This window comes from Lethenteron reissneri, chromosome 44, assembly GCF_015708825.2.
Source record: "Lethenteron reissneri isolate LAM-NWPU_2019-01 chromosome 44, ASM1570882v1, whole genome shotgun sequence".
In the NCBI taxonomy this organism is placed as follows: domain Eukaryota; kingdom Metazoa; phylum Chordata; class Hyperoartia; order Petromyzontiformes; family Petromyzontidae; genus Lethenteron; species Lethenteron reissneri.
The window spans coordinates 9,767,715-9,781,314 of NC_083822.1; the positions used below are offsets into that span (position 1 = coordinate 9,767,715).

General features: G+C 54.9%; 1 protein-coding gene across 1 annotated transcript in view; it reads left to right on the top strand.

Annotated features, from left to right (window-relative positions):
• Positions 1–6,449: 6,449 nt before the first annotated feature.
• LOC133353550 (RNA binding protein fox-1 homolog 3-like) overlaps positions 6,450–13,600 on the top strand; it is a 185,716-nt gene continuing 178,565 nt past the window's right edge. The window contains exon 1 of the mRNA XM_061569870.1: positions 6,450–7,119. Within this exon, the coding sequence (XP_061425854.1) occupies positions 7,021–7,119 (99 nt within the window). The 5' untranslated portion in view covers positions 6,450–7,020. The remainder of the gene's footprint in view (positions 7,120–13,600) is intronic.

Consider the following 13,600-nt stretch of genomic DNA (forward strand, 5'->3'; position numbering starts at 1 on the left):
CATTATGTGTTATTAAAGAGCACCTATTAAGGCCAAAATGGCTCACGAGGGTTTGATGGTGGTCAGGAGCACTTTCCCCAACAATTTGTGAAGGCAACATCGGTGGGATCTTTGTCTCTTTGTCTGTTTGTGCCCGTGTATTGGAGTGGCGGGGCGTGGTTGAGGCAACCCACCCCTCGCGTGCCGTGCCGGCCTTCATAGGTACTCGCTCATATCGCGTGCCCTCAAATTATGTTAAGGCAATACAGGGGGTCTTTGTGTGTGTGTGTGTGTTTGCGCGAATGTGTGTGGTGCGTGTGTGTCTTTGTGTCTCAGCAAGTGTGCCTGTGAGCTTGCGCTCATCACCGTGTGTTGGCCCCCACTGTGTGTGTATGTGTGTTGTGTGCAGAATATATGAATACATTTTTCAACTGTGGGATTTCCCCCCCCCCTCCACTCTGTCTCCAGCTGTCGTGCAGCATCGGTAAAATACCCCCCCCCCCACATACACTCTATCCCATTTCCCATTCCCCCCCCTCTCTCGCCCTCACTCCTCACCACCACGCACACTCCCGTCTCCCATCCAGGCACACCCCCCCCTTCCCACCCTCTCTCTCTCTCCCCACGTGAGATGCCTGCGCTTGTCTGCCGCGACTTCTGAGAGCAGTGATCAATTATTAAAATAGGCCCGATACGCGCGCTGGCGAACAGCGCAGGGCAAGGGGCCTTGCCGGGCTCACCGTACGGGGAGCTAATGTTTCCCCCCGGGTGCCATTCCTGCTGGATAATGGCTCCAATCAGGAAATGGTTTTTGATGTTCGCTGGGAGCCTCCTCTGCCTCTATACCCCCCTCCCCCTATCCCTCGCAGCCCCCCCCCCCTCCACACCTCAACCCCACCCCCACCTCTCCCACCCCACCACCTCCACCTCTTCCTCCCCCCCCTCCACACACTCCCGAGGGATCTGAGAATTCCGGGCCAATTTCTTAACGATTCGGTGTGTGTAACAGGGGAAGGAGGAGGAGGAGGGGGGGTAGGAGAGGATGTGGATTCGTAACGTGGCTCTGGTTGGCTGGACGTGTGTCTGTGTGCAGCCTCGTGGTGAGCAGCACGCCCGCGCTCCGAATCGCACCAACCGGGTTCGAAACCCGGCCTCGGTCAACATCGGCGGCTTGTCTGTGATCGTCCAAAGCGGTTCTTGGGCAGAACGCTCGGTCGACCCAGCCTCGAGTTGAGTACGGTGGGCACTGGGTTGACGGACGTAGGGCCGGCCCCATCACCACCCAGCCCGCTGTGAGCTGCGCTGGAATGAAGAGGCGTTCGCTAACGGCACTTGTCCCAACAGCCTGCGAAGGCTACACGAGTGATCATTGTGTGTGTGTATTCAGATAATTGCGTGTTTTGTGTGATATCTTCACTTGCGATTCTATCCAATTTAGACTTTATGAATCCACATTGTAGCGTCTGCCTAATTGCGTGTGTGTGTGTGTGTGCGCGCGAGTGATTGTGTGTGCGCACGCGTAATTGTCTGTGTGGAATTGACTAAATGCCTGTGTATATGTTAGTGAGCGATTGTGTGAGTGGTCGAGATATAAAACGTACGTGTCTTGGGTGCGTGGCGGGTGCTGTGTATGTGTGGTGTGTGCGTGGTGTGTGGGGGGTGTGTGGGTTTTGCAGTGTGAATGCATCCACGTATTGTGATAGGCGAAGAGTAGAATGCTATGTGTAGTGTTCGTGTGTGTTGGGTATGAATGGTCTCTGTGTAGTGTTTGGTATGTAGTGTGTTATAGTCTGTGTGTAGTTTGTGTGTAGTGTTTGTGTATATAGTCTGTGTGTATTGTGTGTATAGTCTGTGTGTGGAGTACGTGTTCTCTCTGCACACAAGCGTGCATTATGCGCATGTATGTGCAGCCTATGTGTGTTGCATGTATAATCCGAGTATATTTCTAGGGGGTAGGCTAAACAACAACAACAACAACCATCGGTAAACCGGTAAACGTTTTCAAGAATCGGTTACCGGTTCAGAGAATCAGGAACCGCTACATCGCTTCCAGTGGGATGCTTGTAACGAATAAACTGATTTACACAGCGGCGGCCTAAGTCACCGCGTCGTGCGGATGGCACCCACGTGTCTCAGCGTAATAAAGGTACAACAGCATTGGTAGGTTCATCGCTTTAGACGCATCTGTACGGGTGGCAAAACCGGTAAATCGTTTTTTTTTTCACCGATAACTTTTTATCCGCTTACATGGGAATGCAAAAAAAACAGATTTTTTTTTAGCAATCATAATATGTTGTACACACACTACATGGTGGTGATACCGTTGTTGCTGCTGCTGCTGCTCTAGTTGGCGGTCGTGCACAAGACGAGTTAACAGCAACAACAACAACACAATCGGCAATAACACTGCCGCGGTCTTAACATGGAAGATACATAAAAGACACATTAAAACTAAGAAGAGCTTTTTTACAAAACGTCGCTTATTAAACATTGAGTTTCACCGTTGTCCATAGACTATTATTGCTCGGACTAAAATTGCTCATAGAATAACATTGCCCACAGTCTAACATTGCCCATAGACTAACATTGCCCATAAACTAACATTGCCCATAGACTAACATTACCCACAGACTCACATTGCCCATAGACTAACATTGCCCACAGACTAACATTACCCACAGACTAACATTGCCCATAGACTAACATTGCCCATAGACTAACATTGCCCATAGACTAACATTGCCCATAGACTAACATTGCCCATAGACTAACATTGCACGTAGACTAACATTGCCCTTAGACTAACATTGCCCATAGACAAACATTGCCCATAGACTAACATTGCCAATAGACTAACATTGCCCATAGACTAACATTTTCCATAGACTAACATTGCCAGTAGGCTAACATTGCCCATAGACTAACATTACCCACAGACTCACATTGCCCATAGACTAACATTGCCCACAGACTAACATTACCCACAGACTAACATTGCCCATAGACTAACATTGCCCATAGACTAACATTGCCCATAGACTAACATTGCCCATAGACTAACATTGCCCATAGACTAACATTGCACGTAGACTAACATTGCCCATAGACTAACGTTGCCAATAGACTAACATTGCCCATAGACTAACATTGCCAGTAGGCTTGCTTGTTGATGGTGTATGGAGTTGTTGAGTCCGGCTGGGCCAGGGTTGGGAAAGTGACGCAGCTCCACCACTCTTCACTCAGGCCAACCGCAGAGCACTGATGTCGATATTTCTTCACTTCTCACTCGAAGATGATGCCATTGCACATACGCACCGACGTGTGTGTGCATGTGAGGTTAATGGTGTGGGATCGGTCGTGTAGCGGTTAGCGCTACGCTGCGCTACGAACCCGGCGACCCGGGTTCGATTAGCCCAATCACGGCCAACACCGGTGACGATAATTTAAATCGGTCCTGGGCCTCCCCTAGGTCGACTCGGCCTCAAATGAGTACCTGGTGCGGTGTGTAAACATCGCCACTGGGGAGACCAAGGCGGCCGTGCGTGGTGTTGGCCACTAACATCCTCGTGTGCCGTGCCTGCCCTCATAGGTGCTCGCTAACAGCACTTTCCCCAACAGTCTGTTAAGGCGACACGGGAGAATCCTTGTTTTTGAGGTTAACGGTGAGTGTTGAGCCGTGTCTGTGTGCAGCGGCAAGCGCGTGTCTGCGTGAATCCCCGCATCAGATCCCTCGCTCTTATTTAGTGTCCCGTGCGTCTCTCGGGTATTTTGCAAAAATCGCCGCGGCTTTTGATGCCGCTTAGGACGGGATAAATAGGGAGGGAGGGAGGGTAGGCGAGGCGCTGGGGGACATCCCACGCAAGGACGGGGAGGGAGGAGGAGGGGAGGGAGGGAGGGAGGGAGGGAGGGAGGGAGGGAGGGGAGGAATCCGCACACCCCCCTTAATCAGATCAGAATCACAATCTGTATTTAGACCGGAGGAAATCCGATGAGCTATGAAGCTCTTGTTGTCACAGATGTCCAGTATGGCGTGGGTCAGCAAGTGCGTTGTGAGAGAGAGAGAGAGGAGGGGGGAGGGCAGCGTCCCAGAGTTGTCGATCTGCGTCGATGCCGTAACGAAGCGCCCCCCCCCCCCCCGTGCCGCACGCTCCGTGCAGACCCCAAGGTGGATGCACGGTGGCCGTGAATGTGCGGGCGATGGGAAACAAGGGGGAGGGTTTGCAGGGGTGGGATGACAATAGGGGGGTGGGGCGGGGTAAGCGCTATGGGGCGGGAGAAGTCGAGGGGGTGTCGAGGGGGTGTGTGGTACGGTGTTGTGCCACGCGTGGTGTGCGTGCACTCGCTGTGCTGCGCTGTGCGCGCGTGTGTGTGTGAGCGTTGCTGATTTCTCACTGAGTGTGGTTTCCTTCCGGGCCCCCCTGTTGGACTGGAGCCGGTAGGCGCCGTGTCCGATGGTCACAGCCGTAGGTCAGATGTCTACCGGACGCAGTGTGCCGGGTGCGGACGCATCGCACTGTGGAGGTAGCGAGTGTTGGTTGTCGTGAAGCGCCCTTCCCTTGGGTGTCCAGGACGGTGCCGTGACCCCGGCTCGCCACGAGAAGGCAGGACAGAGCGTGGACTAATCGCCAGCTGTGTCCATCTGTACGGGGGTTGGAGTGATAGCCCCCCTCCCCCCCGCGAGCATTGGGTTTTCTACGAATGCTCCGTTTCCTACCACTTTTAAAATAAGCGCGTTGATTTGCTGAAAACGCTCGAGTCATACGACTCATTTGAACATTTCTGTATAAACGCGTGGGTAAAAATACGTCATACGTCTATACTGGATGTGGAATGCCGGGTGTAGAAATATATGTCTGTGATGTGTCCATGTTTTGCGTCCCAGTAGTGTCTGTATGTATATACAGCCTGTGTGTATGTGTGTGGGGTGTACATGAATAGTGTTCCAGTAGTGTGTGTGTATATATACAGCGTGTGTGTGTGGTGTGTACATGCATAATGTTCCAGTAGTGTGTGCTTGTATACAGCGTGTGTGGTGTGTACATGTATAGTATCCAGCAGTGTGTGTGTGTATACAGCGTGTGTGGTGTGTGTACATGTATCGTGTCCAGTAATGTGTGTGTATACAGCGTGTGTGTGTGTGGTGTGTACATGCATAATGTTCCAGTAGTGTGTGTTTGTATACAGCGTGTGTGTGTGGTGTGTACATGTATCGTGTCCAGTAATGTGTGTGTGTATACAGCGTGTGTGTGTGTAGTGTGTACATGCATAATGTTCCAGTAGTGTGTGTGTATACAGCGTGCGTGTGTAGTGTGCATGTAGCCTATGTGTTTGTGGTGTTTGTATGTACAACGTTCTGTGAACATGTGTCGCTTGTGACAGAGGAGCACGTGTGTCATGTGTTCACGTGGCGTGTTCTGGCCCCCAATTGCTCATCGAATATATTTGCCCCCGATCACTGGTAGTCTGGATGAGGCATCTCGAACGTATACTGGATGTGGTGTGCCGGCTGCGAACGCACCGGGCTTAAATGAAGGCCAGTGCGCGTGTATGACGTGTATCGTGCATGCACGTGCATGTAGCGACTCTATACATTGTGGGGAGCGGTGGCGCGGTGGTTAGCGCACTACGCTACGAGCCTGGCGAGCCAAGCTTAGGTTCCCGTTCACAGCCAACATCGAGTGACGATTATCTGAACTTGTTCCTGGGTCTCCCCTAGATCAAATCAGCCTCAAATGAGCACATGGTGCCGTGGGAAAAAATATCAGCACTGGGAAGACAAAGGCGGCCGGGACAGTCGCTAGCCACCTATCTGCCTCGTGTTGGCTATTGGAAGGTGCTCGCTAACAGCACTTGACCCAACGGTGTGGGATCTTCCCCTTTCCTCTTTTTGTATTTGCATGTCGTCTGTGCATCTTCGTATGCATGTGTTGTGTATACGTATATAGTGGGTATATATATATGTGTGTGTGTAACATAGCAGCGGTTGTGTCTAATGCGTGCAGTCTCGTGCATGTGTGCTCTGAGCGTGTGTGTGTGTGCATGTATGCATTGTGTGGTACCGTGTCGCGTCTATAACCTTACACACATCGCGGTTATTAAATTTAACAAACGCATGGTCTGTACGTACTAAGGTCCCTTGTATGGTCCAACCGTGCGTTGCGTTACCGTAACGATCCCCGCTCGGCGCGATCGGGGGACCAGGGCGCACCGCGCTTCATCCAATCAATCCCCTTCGCGCATAAGTGGCAACAGCAGCAGCAGCAGCTGCAGCGGCGGCAGCGGCGGCAGCGGCAGATGCATGCATGGCGGGGTCTGCGGAACACAGAGAAGAGAGGACGAGAGAGAAGAACAGAGGAGGAGGAGGAGGGGGCGAGCGCGGGCGGGTGGGCGGGCGGGCCGCGGGAGGGGGCAAAGCGGGCTGCTGAAAACCAGGAATTCGCCGATGCAGTCTCAGAGTGCGGACGCGCACCCCTCGCTGTAGCGACGACTCCGCAGTGCTCGTCACGCACGCACGCACGCACGGACGGACGGACGGACGGACGAACGGACCGACGGACCGACACGCGCACCGACACGCGGACGGGAGAGCTCGCGCGCGCGCGCGCGCCGTGCACGAGCGCGCACCCCACGACCGCCGACGAGGAGGCGCGCGATGAACGCGTGAGCGAGCGAGCGAGCGCGGCGTGCGAGCCAGAGAGAGAGAGAGCGAGAGCGTGCGCGTCTGCGTGAGTGGGGGAGCGAGTGGAGTGCGTCCGTGCGTGTGTGCGTGTGTCTTTCCGTGTGCGTGCGCGCGCGCGCGTGTGTGTGTGTGTGTAGGAGCTATTGCTTATCCGGGCAGAGGCCGCGCGTACGCGTGCGTGCGCAAGTGATCTCGCCGCCGCCGTGAGTGAGTGAGCTGTGTGAGAGAGCGAGAGAGAGCGCGAGAAGTGTGTGGTGTGTGTGTGTGCGTGAGAGAGAGAGAGAGCGCGCGCTGTGTGAGAGAGTGAGAGAGAGATTGAGAGAGCCGCTGTCGGTCGAGAGACTCCCGTATCCTGCGCCCTCATGCACTGCTCTGGAGCGCCGCCCAACCCGGCCGCCCTGCCCGCCCTGGGAATGATCCCGCACCCGGCCTGCGCCCTGGCCTTCCTCTACATACAGCAGGTGAGCACGGCTACGGTAACAACGGCGACGGTGCGGTGGTGGTGGTAGTGGTGGTGGTGGCGGTGGCGGTGGTGGCGCTATCGCAAATCCGGGGCAACGCGGCGCTTGGTGAGAACCTCTCGCCGTGTTCGCTCCGCGTCTCACGCGCGGCGCGCTCCGAGCTCGCGGCGTTGCGAGCGACTTCGCGGTCGGAGCCACCGTGGGGTTTGGAGGGTTTCTGTGCGGCGCGCGCGGTCTTATTTGTACGTTTTGGTAGATTTTTTTTCGCGAAGAAAATATTTATTTTCTCGTTTATGGTTTTAGAAATTGTTCCGATGCGAGTCGGACCGTGGTGTTGGTATTGGTGGTGGTGATGATGATATTACAGCCAAGAAAGCGACCGGGCCCTGTCGTCGTTAGATACGTTTCAGAGAAGCAGGCGTCGTGTTTGTAACTGGGACGTTTCAGTCGAGTTCGGGCCAAGCAATTATGATGAACACGTGCCCGCGGATCAGTAACACTTTTATTGGTTGGAGCATGCGGTGCGAGCTGAGATGTTGGACCAATGTAAAGGCGTCAGAAGACGGATTTTAATTGCCAAATATGGTGCTACGTGTGCCATGTGTATGATAAATGTGTGCACACACACGCAGCCCGCACGCACGCCTGCACTCACGACACACATAATCATCATCACAGCCCCTACGCGTTTGCATATCGCAAATTGCGCATTCGCGTAACGCTCTCTTTTAGTGGCATATTATATGGTTCCGCCAGCCGTCTCTAAATACCACAGATATGCAGCGGTCGCATTTTTCATTATAGAAGCGTGCAGACACACACAGAGAGAGAGAAAGCGCAAGCGAGAGCGAGAGAGAGGAAGGAGTGGGTAGATGTTGTATTGGGGTGGCAGGAGAGAGGAAGCTTCCTTGCTTCTTACGTTTTAATCGCCGCTCGCAGAAAGAAAAAAAAAACGTTGAGCGATGCTGCCTTAATTGGGGCCCCGAGTCCTGGACGCCCTCGCACGGGGCAATTCAAAAGCGCTCGTGCTGGTCCGTTGCGTTAATAATAAATGCACAAATAAATGCATAATAACCGCGCGAAATGCAATGTTCCGAAGGCGAAACTTGATCTGCCATGCGCGGTAATTAATCAGCGGCGAGGATTTTTTGACGGCCCTCTTCCTCCCTCGCAACACACACAACGCACACGCCAGCGAGCGAGAGAGCACTCGCGTGACATGAACACGCGTGCGTACGCGTGCATTCATATACGCGCGCTGACAAAGATCCTCCGCATAACCTCAACAGACTGTTGGGGCAAGTGCTGTTAGCGAGAACCTTTGATGGCCGGCACGGCACACGAGGGTTTGGGTGGCCAGCACAGTGCCCGGCCGCCTTCGTCACCTCCAGTAGCGATGTTTACACATCGCACGCACTAGGTAAACTCTTTTGAGGCTGAGTCTACCTAGTGGAGGCCGAGGACTGTTTCAGATATTCGTCACCGATGTTGGCAGTGAGCGGAAATTGAACTCGGGTCGCTGGGTACGTAGCGCAATGCGCTAACCACTGCGCCACCGCTCCTACACAGATGTACACACACGACAACACACTTTGACACACGTTTAGATACGCTTTCATACACAGTGACTCAACCAGACCACACGGCCACATACACACGTATGACATACACACAATGGACCAAAGACAACGATCCCCCGTATAGCCTTTAACAAACTGTTGGGGCAAGTGCTGTTAGCTAGCACCAATGAAAGCCGGAACGGCGCACGAGGGGTTGGTTTGACCAGGACCCACACCCGGCCGCCTTTGTCTCCCCAATATCTACACACTGCACGCACGCTCACACGCACTCGCAAACATGTCCACGGTTACATTTTTGTACTCTCGTCTCGGTCGGCTAAAACCTCAGGGGTCAAGTGGAGCAGCCCCCTCCTGCCCCTCTCCCCTCCCTGCACCCCCCCCTCACGTCCCCGAGTCTGTGAATTCACTCTGTCGGAAACGCGCACCGCACACCACCGCTGATGTAATTCCTCACCAAAAAAAAAATCAAGTGGAGTCTTAAAGGTGACCCGCTCACCTCGGCGTGACGCAGTGCACGAGTGCGCGTGTGCGCGTGTCAGTGCCTGTCCGAGCGTGTGCGTGTGTGTGTCTGTGAGAGAGTGCGTGCGTGTGCATGTGTGTGTGTGTGGGGAGCGGTAGTCATGTCAGCCAGTCATCTCAGTCAGGCAACCCATGGCACCTGGGTCTGTTCCGTAACCTCCTGTGAGCGGGCGTTCGACACTTCACGTGGCCTTAACGTGCACCTAGCCTGGCACAAGCGCCGTGGTGACGTCACCGCCACTTAGTGGCGAATGGCGGTTGTTGTTGTTGTTGGAGCGGTAGTGTAGCGGTCAGCGCGCTGCGCTACGAACCCGGCGACCCGAGTTCGATTCCCGCTCACGGCCACCAAACACCGGTGACGATTATCTGAACCGGTTCTGGGCCTCTCTTAGGTCGACTCAGCCTCAATTAAGTACCTGGTACGGTGTATAAACATCGCCACTGTGGGAGATAACGTAGTGGTGCTGGCCACCCATCCCCTCGTGTGCCGTGCCGGCCGTCATATGTGCTCGCTAACAGCATTTGCCCCAACAGTCTGTTACAGGCTATATGGTGCGTATGTGTGTGTGGGGTATTTGTTTATGTTTGTGTCTGCCCTTGCAATTCATTGTGCGTCAAAGAGTGTATGCGTGCACGAATGGAGCGGCAGCAGCACTTGCCCCAAACGCTCTGCTCAGGCTATACGGGGATCTTTGCCGAGCTGTGAGACATGGGATGCGAGCCCCCCCCCCCATCCCACCCCTCCGTGTCAGCACTGAACCCCCCCCTCCTCCTCCCCCCCCCACCATTCTCACGCGGGGCACCCCGTTTTGCCCCGAGGCTGCTTGGGAAGAGAACCCTGGTGTCTTGGAGGTCCCAAGAGGAACACCCCCCCCCCCCCCCACCATGTGCCTCGACTGCAGAGAGAGAGAGATTGGGGGGGGGGCGGGATAGCTATAAGAGTCATCGAGTACACAGCGGGGTGTATTTAAAGCGCAGAGCGCCTACACACACATACATAATACATAACTCACAAACATACATACACACCCATACATAATACATACACGCGAGTACATGTCTCTTGTACGTGCGCAAGCAACACGCGGTGGGTCCTGGGACTCTCCGAGGTCGCCACGGGTTCTCATGTGTACCTGTCGCGGTGTGTGGCGAGAACAAAGACGGCCGGGATGTAGTGCCAGCCACCACTCCCGTCGGCCTTCATAGGTGCTCGCTAACAGCCCTTGGCTGCGCAACAGTCGATTGAAGGCGACGGGGAGGTGGTCTTCGTTGGCTTTGACATGTTGGGGCAAGTGCTGTTGGCGACCACCGATTTAGAAGGGAACGTCACGCGAGTGGGAGGTGTGAGCAGCTCCACACCCCGGCCGCCTTTGTCTCCCCAATGCTGACGTTCACACACCGCAGCATGAACGAATCGCTTAAGGCTGAGTCGACCTAGGGGGAGACCCAGCACCAGTTCAGATGTTTGTCACCGGCGTTGTTTGTCCACGAGCCGGAATCGAACTCGAGCCGCCGCGTTCGTAGTTACAGCGCTCGCTGCGCTGACCACGAGCGCCACCGCTCCCTGCGCGTGCACGCATCGCGCGCGCGCGCAATATTCGCGACTGGCACGCGGCCGAAACTCGCGGACTTTGAACGCTCCGCCGCGTCCGCTTGAGCGCGTACATCGCCAGAGAGCCGCCGGACGATGCCTCCCGAACGCCCCCGAGGTGACGACTCGACCACGTCAAGCGCCCTTCCGAGTGAGCGAGGCCATCGCGTCTACGAGTTGGGGGGAGGGGGGTGGGTTGTGGCGGACGGGGTTTGGGTTGTGGTAGGTGGTGGTGGCGGAGGGGTCGTTTTTAGGGGAAGTTTTCGGACACCACCCCCCGCCCCCCCCGCCCCCATACAGGGCGGCTGCGAGGTTCGTGAGTGCCCATGAGACAAGTTCACCAATAGCCTCGAACGCGGCGGCGGTTGTCCGATCTCTGTGCATGGGCCGCATGGTGCCTAACGCCGCTGCCCGCTCCCATCATCATCATCATTATTATTGTTACTTCACCCGCAGCTGTTCATAGACGTATCACCAGGAGCCTGCTCTTGTTGAGCCGCTCGCTGGCTCGCTCACCAACCTCGGCACGAACACAAATACACCGTCAACGCTCCACGCCGTACTTACAGCAGGAGGAGCGTTCGATTCGAACGGCCTCTATTGTGAGTGTGAGGGTTATCCCACGCGAGTCGAACTGCCCTCTGTGGCAAGTCTCTCCTTGCATGTCCGCGTGAGTGGACATCTCGACCCAATGCGGTGCGTCGTCAACTCCGCCGCTCGCTCCGTTCATTCGCCTGCGACGTCGCACTGATGTTCGACACGACCACACATACACATCCCCTTCCACCCCACTACTTCTTCCACCCCCCCCCCTCCAGCCATTGGGGATAATAATAACGACACGTAGTCACGGGGTACACAGTCACTTTACGTTATAATGTCGCCCTCATTACACACAGAGTGCGTGCCACGAATGAACCACAATACCTCGCTGATCTCGACAAGGAGCCCGAACCATCACCACGCGATCTCAGTCCGCTCATCCTCGCAGCAGCAGCAGCGGCGGCAGCAGCAGCAGCGGCGGCTTTTGGCTCGGCAGTCGAGCAATCACGTGTCACCACCATCATAGCGTCCCGCTTACAGACGCGCTTCTGCGGCCGTCTGGAACGTTCTTCGTTACGATATTAGGACGCAACTGGAGCTATGCGCTTGTAAATCATCATCGAGATTCAAAGCTCATTTCTTTAGAACTTTGTTGTTTTATTTTTATTTTGTTGTCCTTCCCCCCGCCCCGCACCTCCGATGAACACGTTTGGCGACAGCGCGAACGTGGTTCAAGTCACACACACGGTACTGCGTCGTGCCGAGATGCACGGCCACGTGCTGCGCGAGTCCGTGAGCGTCTGAGATGCCCTGAGGGATAGGGGTGACCCCTAACCCCCTAATCCCGGGAAATGCACCTAAAGCTCCACGGAGTGACGTCACTCCCCAGTAAATACACAGAGGTTTCCATCAATGGGGTCTCTATTGAAATAAAATCTCGCTCACTGGGACCATAAATGGGGTCTCTATTCAAATGAGATCTCGCTCACTGGGACCATCAATGGGGTCTCTATTGAAATGAGATCTCGCTCACTGGGACCATGAATGGGGTCTCTATTGAAGTGAAATCTCGCTCACTGGGACCATCGATGGGGTCTCTATTGAAGTGAAATCTCGCTCACTGGGACCATCGATGGGGTCTCTATTCAAATGAAATCTCGCTCACTGGGACCATGAATGGGGTCTCTATTGAAGTGAAATCTCGCTCACTGGGACCATCAATGGGGTCTCTATTGAAGTGAAATCTCGCTCACTGGGACCATCAATGGAGTTTCTATTTAAGTGAGATCTCGCTCACTGGGACCATGAATGGAGTTTTTATTGAAGTGAGATCTCGCTCACTGGGACCATCAATGGAGTTTCTATTTAAGTGAGATCTCGCTCACTGGGACCATGAATGGAGTTTTTATTGAAGTGAGATCTCGCTCACTGGGACCATCAATGGAGTTTCTATTGAAGTGAGATCTCGCACACTGGGACCATGAATGGGGTCTCTATTGAAATTAAATCTCGCTCACTGGGACCATGAATGGGGTCTCTATTGAAGTGAGATCTCGCTCACTGGGACCATCAATGGGGTCTCCGTCATTCGGGGTGTCAGTGGAAGACCTCTCACTGGAGTCTCTGTCATTGGGGTCTCTATGGGGGGGGTCTCTATCCCTGGGGGTCTCGGTGGAACAGGACCACGGGGGTTCCAAACCCATCAAAAGATCCGAGAGAGCCGGAGGCAGCCTCGGTCACTCCGGGGGGGGGGGGGGGGGGCTGAGGTGATGAAGTTGGTGGACGTGGAGACCGTGCCACGCCCGTATGGCCCTAACATATTGTTAGGCCACGTGCTGCTAGCGAGCACCTATGAGGGCTGGCACGGCACACGAGGGGGTGGGTGGCCATAACCACGCCTGGCCGTCTTTGTCTCCCCAGCGGCGATGTTTACACGCCACACCAGGTACTCATTTTAGGCTTAGTCGACCTCGGGGAGGCGCAGATCCGGTTTAGATAATCGTCACTGGTGTTGGACGTGAGCGGTAATCGAACTCGGGTCGCCGGGTTCGTAGCGCAGCGCGCCCACCACTAAACTGCCGCTCGCACACAGACACAGACACACACCTTTGTAGCCTTAACGACTGCCGGGGCCAATGGCGTTGTTAGCTAACACCTATGAAGGTTTGTAAGGTGCACAAGGCAGCAATGTGGCCAACGCATCAGTCGGCCGGCCACGCTGTGCATCCCAAGTGCGCGATGTTCTCGC